The sequence below is a fragment of the Passer montanus genome, unplaced genomic scaffold (genome assembly GCF_014805655.1).
Source record: "Passer montanus isolate IOZ18808 unplaced genomic scaffold, ASM1480565v1 scaffold45, whole genome shotgun sequence".
NCBI lineage: Eukaryota > Metazoa > Chordata > Aves > Passeriformes > Passeridae > Passer > Passer montanus.
In genome coordinates, this window is record NW_024369373.1 from 1,869,422 (window position 1) to 1,879,761 (window position 10,340).

The window sequence follows — 10,340 nt, forward strand, 5'->3', positions numbered from 1 at the left end:
AAGGAAATGCCCATCCAATTCTATGCCTAATTCCATCTCCTTTCACTCAGGGAGCAAAGTACCAGATGCTCTGGATTTCCTGCTTTGTCAACTCCAGAGCAGTGCTATGTTCAGTTCTCACATTCTGTTATAGCTGTTTGTTGTCTGATAAAATGCAGCTCCTCAGGGACAGCACAGGGCTGTCTCAAGAGAAGTGTATAAATACACCTTATTTGGTAGCAGAGGAACTCAAAGCAAGAAGGTTTGTCTATGAGAAATTACAAGATCCTGGGGACACCATTTCTGGGGTTTTCTCTGCTCCCAAGCAGCTACCCATTGCTGAAAATCCAATTACACACAAGAACACTGTAACAGGCTAAGGAAGGGGAAATTTTACATCCTACTCCCCTGCCTCTATCCTTTTATGCTCTCTCTACAAGCTGTGGATCATACTCCTGTTTCAGGCAGCTGAGATATCTCCCTTTATACAGTGACCCCATGGACAAATGCCAGCTTTTGTTTTACACTTACAGGTTCAAATCCCCTGCGCTTGACTCCAGGACTCTACTGACAACTTGCACAGAAGCCCAATTCCAAGTTATGCCAAGAAGATGAAAAGAAAGAGATTGAGTGTCTATAAAGTAGATGAGCCAATTATCAGCATGATAAGTGCTTTGTAACACGTTTGGGGTTTTTTGCTCCACAGCAGTTTGAACAAAACTCAATGTGTCAACGCTTTTATGGATTGATTTGTAGCAATATAAGCAGTTATCCATGCTCTTGCTACGTGTGCCACAGCTGTGTTCCTGCCCATGTGGCAGCCAGCCATTGATGCAGAGAATCAGGGCTCCCTCAGCTGAGTGTCCAGCCAAGGTTGTCAGCCTTGCCTTGGAGCAGGAAAGGAGCTCTCACACCCAGCCCAGGGAAGGGAGAGGGGTAACAAACACAAAAACAGTCACAGCTGAGGTAACCTGAGCTTACAGGTACAGATATTTGCAAGTGAGCATCTCCTATCCTGAATTCCAGTTTTAGGTATAAATATTTCTTTGCATACAGCCACATGAACAGTGCTGTGACATCTTAGTGGCCTAGAACCTGAGGTTTTCAGCATTTTGAGTCCTTTTGAGTTACACAAATTTCACAAGGTCCATCTGCCATGATTGCTCAAAATCCTAAAAAGTCTGAAAACTTTTAGAAACCCACTTGCTGTCTGCACAGTTAACACAGCTTCATACACACAAGAATTATTTGCTCTTCATTACTTACCAAGCTGCAAAGTCCCTGGGAATTAAATATTAACTTTAAGAAATATATACATTGCCATTACTAATAAGAAATTAAGCATTAGTTGTTCATAGCAAGAGAATGAAATAATTTAGACTGAAATAAATAGCTATTATTAGTGGTTTGCTAGGAAATGAATATTTTGGGAGCAAAAACTTTATCCAATGGAGTCTATGGAATCCTAGATAATAAAATTGTATTAATTTCAGGGAGCTGTGTATGTGTGTCCAATTTTGAGACATTTCAAAAACTTGAAGGTGGATGTTCGGTTTCCTAAGAACAAGGCCCATAAAGATACCAAATTAGACATCCATACATGGACATTCAGAGATATCAGAAGCTATTTAAACACCTTAATCAGCTTTTCCAAGTGGTTAGAGATACTGAAAACCACTGTGTGTTGAAAAGATTCACCCCACTCTTAATATCTCATATTTATTTTAGTCTGTTCATGGAACTGTTCTAACCAGCTCCATCGAACCAAATCTTAAAATCCTTCTTTTTTTCCTCTAGCCAAGAAAATTAATGGTGCAAAACAGTAGAATATTGGATAAGATAGGAGCAGAATGAGTTCCCTTCATATCAAACAGTAAGGCTTTTAAAGAATTAGAGTCTTCCATTTGACAGAGAATACAGTCCACACCACACACAAAAAAAACCAAAACAACAAAAATACTTTAAAAAGCAGTAGTGAGCAAATTTCCAAGACCTCTGAATAATGAAACAGTGGCTAATAAAGCAAGTTTTATTTTCCTCTCCTCTTTGGCGTTTAATATCCTCCTGATTTGTGTACACTAACTTTGTGTTAGCTGCAGGACAAGTGAAGTGACAGAAAAACACAGCCTCCCATCTGGGCTGGTCCCTTCCATCTGGTGATTAGGGCAGGGCACAGTGCAACCATATGGCCATGATCAAGAACCCACTAATATCATCCAGAGTTAGCTGGGAAATGCAATAGCCCACTTAGTCTCCTAAGGATGATAAATGCCTCTCATTCTGTTTCTCCTCCCCAGTGGACATTGTAGATTTGTCTTTTTGCCTGCACAGATGAACCTCTAGTTAGAATCACAGAATATGTGGAATTGGAAAAGACTCACAAGGATCATTGAGTCCAACTCCTGGCCCTGCACAAGACCATCCTCCAGAGTCACTCCACGTGCCCAAGAGCATTGGCCAAACTCTTCTTGAGCTCTCAGGCTTAGTGGTGCAACCACTGCCCTGGGGAGACTATTTCATCCTCTGGGTGGAAAACTTTTCCTAATATCAAACCCGAACCTCCCATGACACAACTTAACCCCATTCCCTGGGGTCCCGCACTGGTCACACAGAGCAAAGATCAGTGCCTGCCCCTCCTCTTCTGCTCACAAGGAAGTTGTGACTGCAATGAGATCACCCTTCAGTCTCCTCTTCTCCAGACTAAACAAGCCAGGTGCCCTCAGACACTCCTCATACCACTTCCCCTCAAGGTCCTCCACCATCTTCATTGCTCTGATTTGGACTCTCTAATAATTTAATACCTTTGTTATATGTGGTGACCAAAACTGCCCTCAGCACTCAAGCTGAGGCCACCCCAGTGGAGAGCAGAGCAGGACAATCCCCTCCCAGCTGGCCAAGCTGAGCCTGATGCCCCCAGGACACAGTTGTTCCGGCTGGCTGGAATACCAGTGATACACAACAAAACAGTGAATTTTGCCACTGTAACTCTCCATGAAACAATAAAAAACCAAAAACTGCTAACCTTTGTATTCAAAGTCCTGAATGAAGCCCCCATCCTCCAGAAAGGTTTGTTTTGTCACAGGCCCGGCCCCCAGCCAGGTAATGATTAGCACTGATTCCATGATCCCAGAAGGCTGATCAATCACTTTATTACACTATACTTATTAAGAAACCCATTGCCCTTACAGACAACCGCAACACAGGTGAAACTAATTGGTCCTTCAATGTAAACACCATCACCACTGGCCAGTTAAGAAATCACCCTTTGGTAAGCAAATCTCCATAACGCATTCCACATGTTCATAACAACAGGTGCAGCCAGTGAAGATAAGAATTGTTTTTCACTCTTTTCTCTGATCTTTTCACAGCCTTCCCCAGGACAATACCAGGGAAAGTTGTGCCTGTTGCTCTCTGTGGCCAGAGAGTGCAGCCACAGGTTTGTGCTGTCGTAGGAACTCTGAAACCTGAGGCCAAAATCCTGACATGCAGCACATGTGCAACCCAGCAGCTGAAGATGAGAGCTGCAACTCCAGCAGTGATGCAGCAAGAGTGGAACACAGAGCTCTGTTATCTGCCTTGCTTTTACATATTAATAGAATGGAAGAGCCTGCTTATCTTGCAGCAAACAAGAAAAGGAAAGCAGAACTTCACAACTCCTGGAAGGGGCACCACTGTTGCCATCTACGTGGTTCTAATAGAACCTGCTGCACTGAGACAGCTTTTAGGAATACCCATTTCTTAGCTGCCAAGTCACTAAAAGCCAAGTCAATAACTCCCAGTGGATCACAGCACAGATATTACTTGTGCTAAGAAAACCTTTTTGAAGTTTTCATTCTCAGAAACAGAAAGCAGGACACAACATATCACCTAAACGATGCCTCAGATTGAAGGATTGAGTCTCAGGGGGTATGCAAAGTGGGGTTTAATTGCCATAACTGCAGAAGCATTTTCATGTTTTCACTTGTCTGCCATAACAAACCCCCCCTTGCTTAGCAGTCAGGGCTGTGGTCAGGTCCTGTGTAAGGATATTTTTAGAGATTAGAGCTGTAGCCAAAAGCCATCGTAATTCACCAGTGCTAACCTTCCCTCCAAGGTAATATTTGGGAAATAGGACAGCACAACTGCTGGAATGGCTCTGTGTTTTGGGAGACACCATCTTCTGAATGACATATGCAACTGGAAGATGGTTTTTGACTGCATAGCCAAAAATGATGGCTTGAAACTGTGGGGAGCAAGCATCAGCCTGTTCACAAAGTCCTCATCAGTAGAAATAACTATACAGAGCAATTGACAATTGAGTTTCTGTAACATTTTTAAGCATTTCCACAACTCTGATATAGCACAAGAACCAGAGGACTTCTCCTCTAGAGCTCTCAAATAATAAGACCAATAACAACAAGATAGAAGAGGGAGGTACTTGGTCAGAATTTGAGCATAATCTGCAATGTTATATCAACACACTTCTGTGAGCAAGACTTGTCTTTATTCCTGAAGCTGTTAAATTTCTTTTGCTTTCAATACCTGGTGCTGCCTTTCAAGCTGTGCTTGGAGCCCTCTTCTGGAGAAATTTGAACAAATAAAAGCTTAAGAATGCAGTAGTGTGGGCTCTGCATTAGGGGAAAGAGTTTGAGGACTAATTTTCTCTATTCACTCTAATGACAAGCTTGTAAAATCTACACATTTTTCCAATTTACTTGGTTGCAACCCAGCGAAACATGACAGTTATTGTTAAAATTATCAAAAATATGGGGGTTTTTCCTCAGCCTGTAAGCCTTACTTACAAATTTTGAGTCATCTCTCTGCATGACATAAAAAAGGAAGCCGGTGAACAACTTTTATCTTAAAACAAATATTTTATATATAGATTTTAGAAAATACCCTTTGAGGAAAACATAAAACACAGATTTTTAATTCTATCAGATCAGAGTATGCATTTACTGCTTACTGTACCCTGTATAGTGAACTGCATAAGCTACCAGAGTACATTCAGTTTTTATTGTCAGCTTCAGATCAATAAAGCTGTATATTATAGTTATGCTTTGGAGTTTTAAAGGTGAGTCTGAATTAAAGGATTACTTGAAACATCTCTCATTTATTCCAGCTAATGCTCAGTTTTCCTCTTGGTGAAAACAGAACAGTTGGTAGTAGTGTAGACTAAATCTTTGCAAAAGGAAGAATTCATTTAATGCTCACTGTTTACCTCAGTTTTTGCATACATACTTAATGAGCTGCTTTGATATGAAAAAATGCTTCTCCATCTTCATCCTTTTAATGACTCAAAAAGCAAAGTTTTTCTTCTTTAAAAACACAGTTGAATTGGACGCAGACCAAGAAAACACAAAACCCAAGTTACTAATTTTAGAAATGGGTTTTTCATTAAGAATAAACCTTTTATAGTCCAGGTTGCTATTGACATAAAAGAATTTCCTCAAACTTTTTTCTCTACACTGCAAACTTTGCTATCATTACTTTGAAACTAAGTTATCACTATCTTCTGCTTCCACAGCAAGATTACTAGATTGCTCCTGCTTAGAAATAATTCTATCAAACTTGGTCCTTTCTGGTTCCACTAGTATTGCATTATATGAGACATTCTTGCTACTCCTAAGGGAGAAAAAAAGAAAACGTGCAGAAAAAGATCCCCAAATGTGTTACAACCACTACACAAGCAGATGGCTGCATTTGTTTAATATGTTGTTTCTCACATTCTTCTGTTTACTTTTCCTGTCACATGAAAGTTGTGCATGTGGGGTGTCAAAGAGAAAAGCCAAACAGTGTTTCAGTAAATCCCATTCCTTTCCCTAGCATGGCACCCACTCCAATTCATACTTTAACCTGCCAATACTCAACAACCTAGACCTGCAGTCACAATTACATACACCTCCACATTAGAGTCTGATTCATTCCCCAATTCATTAACTCTTAGACATGAACTGCAAAGTAAACTTGGACATGCATTAGCTCACATGGTGGAGAGAGACATGACCAGATAGAGCAGTACAAGCTGAGAAAGAAGGTGGAGTGCAATTTGAGCACTTCACCTGGAAGCAAGGGTAAAGCACCAAGCTCAGCCCTGCAGTACAGCAGAACTCAGCCCAGCCTGGGGAGAAACTCTGGAGCATCACTGAAAGTCATCAATAAAAACAAGAGGGTTTTCAGAATCAGGTGTCTGCACCTTGTCAGATTTTAAGTAGTCATTAACGTTAAAAAAATGCCAGCTATGTTTCATAGGCCCTAGAAGTCCATCCTCTTGTATCACATATATTCTGCTTTCCTGCAAGCGACCACCAAAGAAAATCCCAATTCGAGATCATTAATTCAGCATCGTGTTAGAGAAGCTGTACCAAAAAAAGACTGAAAACAGAGAGAAAGCCAAGCAAAGCAGATGGGAGGTCTCAAAGCCAAGATGAGAGCACCAGTTCAGTACATCCACAGGTTACCCTTCCACTGCCTGTGCCCTCTCTCTCCCCCAGCCCCTTGCTCCCTGAGCATTGCCTCCCCTGCCAGCCTTCGCTGGATCTCAGCCCACTTGTGACAACTTCTCATCCCCAGGAGCCCTCTGGGTTCCCCCAGCCCACGGGACAGTGCTCAGCCCTCCCAGGGCAGCAGCTTGGCTGCTGTCCTGGGCCAGTCCCAGCAGAGCCAGAGGCTGCCCTCAGACAGTGCCAGGGAGCCCAGCCCTGGCTGGCAGAGTGGCCCTGCCAGGAGCTCTCCATGTGGCACCAGCACATGCTGCTCGGCACCAAACCCATGGCCCAAGGCAGCTGCTTTCATTTGTTCCACTCCCGGGAGCAGGGCTGGTATCCTGAACCCACCCAAATGCCTTTGTGCTTGCTCACTCCCAGTCCCAGCCACCGAGCCTCTGCTGTCCCACAGCTCCAGCCACCCACGTCCCTGATGCCTGACCAGGTTAAACCAGGACCTGAGTGCCCTAACCTTGATCCACAGCATGTGGATCACCCCACTGCCTCCTCCTCACACCCTGTGCAGCTGCTCTAGCAATAAAGCTCTGCCAGTGGTGATCCCTCACTGTTTTCCTCCTTATTGCCCTGTTTGGGATTAGCAGACCTGCCGGAGATTGCAGTTACACAAACACAGGGGGGTCAAGCTCAGAGTCCCAAGCACTTGTTTGACACTAAACCCCACCAACCTTGCAAGGGTTAACAAACCCACTCGATTCCAAAAGGAATTAACTTTCATCCCTGCTCGGTGCAGAGGATCTCAGCCCACTGTCACTAAACGCAAGTTCAGGAACCCCTGAGACAAAAGGAGGGAGAACGCGCTTAAGCTGGACAACAACAAAGGATTTCCAGCCCTGCTCTGAGCTGCCCAAAAGTGAACCCTGTGACAGCAGCGAGGGGAAAAGAGAGTGACCAGCTGAGAAGTGAAAGCCCAGCGAGTGCCCGTGCTTTGACAGGCAGCAGCAGCGGGGCTCCGGCAGCTCCGTGTTTTTAAGGCTGGGTGTTTTTTCCTCTGCTTTCTGGCAGAGGGGGATCTATTACATTTAATAAGAGAAAGGCTACACAGCAAGTCACTAACGGAGTGTTACACATCTATCAGGAGAGTACGGCGAAGGGAGCCTTTTGCAAGGTCTGATTTTATTTTTCCTCCATATTCTCCCCCCTCCAATTCTTTTATTTAAAAAAAAATAAGCAATAAATAGCACGAGCTGCCTGTAACAGTCTATAAACCTACTACCCAGCACAAGGCACAGAGAAAAGAGGCAAATCAAAGTTGCAGCATTTGATATGACAGAAAATATTGCCGCTGCAGCTGCAACCGAGACACTTGAAAGATTCCCCCCACCACCCTTCCTGAAGGGAAACAAAAAAATGCTATATATCACACGGCAAATTGGTTGTAATTGTAAATCAGGGAGCTATGAGATCCTGCATTCCTAGCAACTGGCTTAGAGCAGAGATCCTGCATCTTTAAACAGTAATTCAAGCAATGTATAATTACTCAGAAATCAGAGCTGAATTACAAATACTTTCAAATCCAAATGCACAAAAGCAGAAAGATGAAAGAAAGCAAGGAAAAAAAACACACATTTCTTACCTGGGACAGCAGAAAAGACAGAGTAAGTTGAGTTTTGTGCTGCATTTTGCCAGACTAGAAGGTACCAGAGGCTTTTTCATTCATGCACTCGGCTGCACTGAGCATATTTTCACTGTGAAACAGCCTTTGAGAAGAGACTCTGCCTTGAGAGCCAGCCAACTTCCCAAATAGATCAGCAGCATCATCACTAAAGCATTGGATAGAGTCTGATGACCAGAACCAATGGCTTTACAAGGATGATTTCTTCACAAAGCATCCCCATTTTGCATCACACATATTGAGCAAGCACCTCTACAAACACAGCACCTTTAGAAAGCATTTTTGCTTTGGTGTATTTCTGTGCTTAGTTTCAATCTAACATCATGCTTTACATATCTCAATAGTATTTTCCATTTTAGAGAATGGAATTGAACACAGAGAAACAAGAGCAACTCAGAGCACCACTGCAAAGAAATTGTCTTTATTAAAATGTTAATAAGGTAAACTTATTTTTAATAATTTTAAAAAATGACCTCTGCAGTTTTGGTTACTCCCAAGCCTTAGAAAGAGAACACAATTTTTCAGTGCAGTAGAAATATAGGTTCTATTTTGTGTTTTCCCCTCAATCTCACAAATCACAACCAAGACAGATCCATTCTAGCCTGCAGAAAAAAATGCATCATAAGGCAATAGATTTTATTAACTGCTCAGGTAATGGCAGAATTGGCTTTTAATTAAACAAACTAGCATCTAGGACAGTTTCAAAGGTGCATGTCCTTCAATTAGAAAAAGTTTTCCTGTTTGAAAGAGGGGACCTGCTTTCCCTGGATTGGTGATGTTGCAGCCCAGCAAGCAACACAGGCAGATGGACCAAAGATTAGGAATGAATTCCCCTGAGTGCATTTCCAACTCCTCCTCCCTTGCCACTCCCCAGTATCACAACACTCCAGTCCTTTTCTGAGTTGTCTCCTGGCAGTCACCAAGGTTACTTAGCAGTACCCTTCCCCCGTTTCTAGAAGGATCAAAAGTCTCCTCAGCTCTCATCAGTGATGTTTTCCCCTCACTTGCTCATCCAGCAGAACCAGCTGCCATCACTTTCTGCTCTGCCCCGCCACGGGTGGCTGCTGTGCTGGTGGAGATGAGAGGAAACGTGGGGAGGGAAAGGCAGGTAGGCAGATAGAAGGGATAAAGGAGCTGCCAACCACTTTGAGCTCCCCAGCATCAGCAGGAGCTCCCAGCTGTGAATAATGTTGTTTGATGCAACCACTGCTAGTCTACTGCTCAGAGCTTACATCTTCCTTTACATACCCACTGCACCAAAACTGAGGGAAAACACTGTCCCTCCAAGTCCAAACCCTCACAGGCAGCAATAACTCTCTGTTCCAGTACCTCCATTACACATGAGTTTAAATTAATACTCAAGTTGGAATAGAATCCAAACAAAACCTAGTAGGAACTACCAGCAGCAATAATAATGCTCTACATAGCCACAAAAGGTTCACTACTTAGATATAAAAAGGAAAAAAAAAAAGCAGGTAGGTTACTTTTTTTTTTCTTTTTAGGCATAGGCAGAAAGCCAGTTTAGCAGGGTAAAAAAAAATCAAAACCATTTGAGCTCTTTATGACTAGAAATACATGACTGGCCATGTCACATTTCTCTTTGAGGGAGTCACTTTGCCACCAAGTATAATTCCCAGCCTCAAGAGGAGCACCTAGGAATTTATAAGCCAGGCTGTATGGGGTTTCTAGGGCAAATCCCACAGAAAACAGCACCAGCTATTCCACAGTGGGCACTGGGATTTGGACATTCTTAACCCCACCAACAGGGGCCAAACAGCTGAGTGAGTTACCAGACCAACCAGAAGTAGGTGGTGGCTGAAAGAAACAAAGGCATATCTGCATCCTGTTTTACAGGAAAGGCACTCATTAAAAAAAAAAAAAAATAGCAGTCAAGTCATGGGGTAGATGATTCACTGCAAGATAATGTGACATGAGATTTGAGCCAACATGAGCAGTTCTTTTCTGTACAAGGCATAACATGGCTATGGGGCCACCCCAACACAGAGGCAGAGAGAGGAACAAGGAGGCTGAGGAGTTCCCAATGGTCCTGCAGGAGCATGGCCATCCCTACAGCCATGGCACCTCTCCACATCCTGAGGGGTTGGGCACCGCAGCCTGGCACAGGGCAGGACCTGCCTCCCCAAAGGGCTCTAACCAGCCATAAAAGCCATATACCACATCCCTTTACCTCCAGAAACAGCTAAGACCCTCTAGCAACAATTAAGGAAAAAATAATTTAATAAAAACCAAATTCACCAACCTTT

The 10,340-nt window shown here is 43.2% G+C and overlaps 1 protein-coding gene across 2 annotated transcripts in view; it reads right to left on the minus strand.

Annotated features, from left to right (window-relative positions):
- CDH13 (cadherin 13) overlaps positions 1–8,187 on the minus strand; it is a 434,027-nt gene extending 425,840 nt beyond the window's left edge. For both annotated transcript variants that reach the window (XM_039721144.1, XM_039721143.1), the window contains exon 1: positions 8,038–8,187. In XM_039721144.1, coding sequence (XP_039577078.1) covers positions 8,038–8,082 — 45 coding nt within the window. In that variant the 5' untranslated portion in view covers positions 8,083–8,187. The remainder of the gene's footprint in view (positions 1–8,037) is intronic.
- Positions 8,188–10,340: the final 2,153 nt, after the last annotated feature.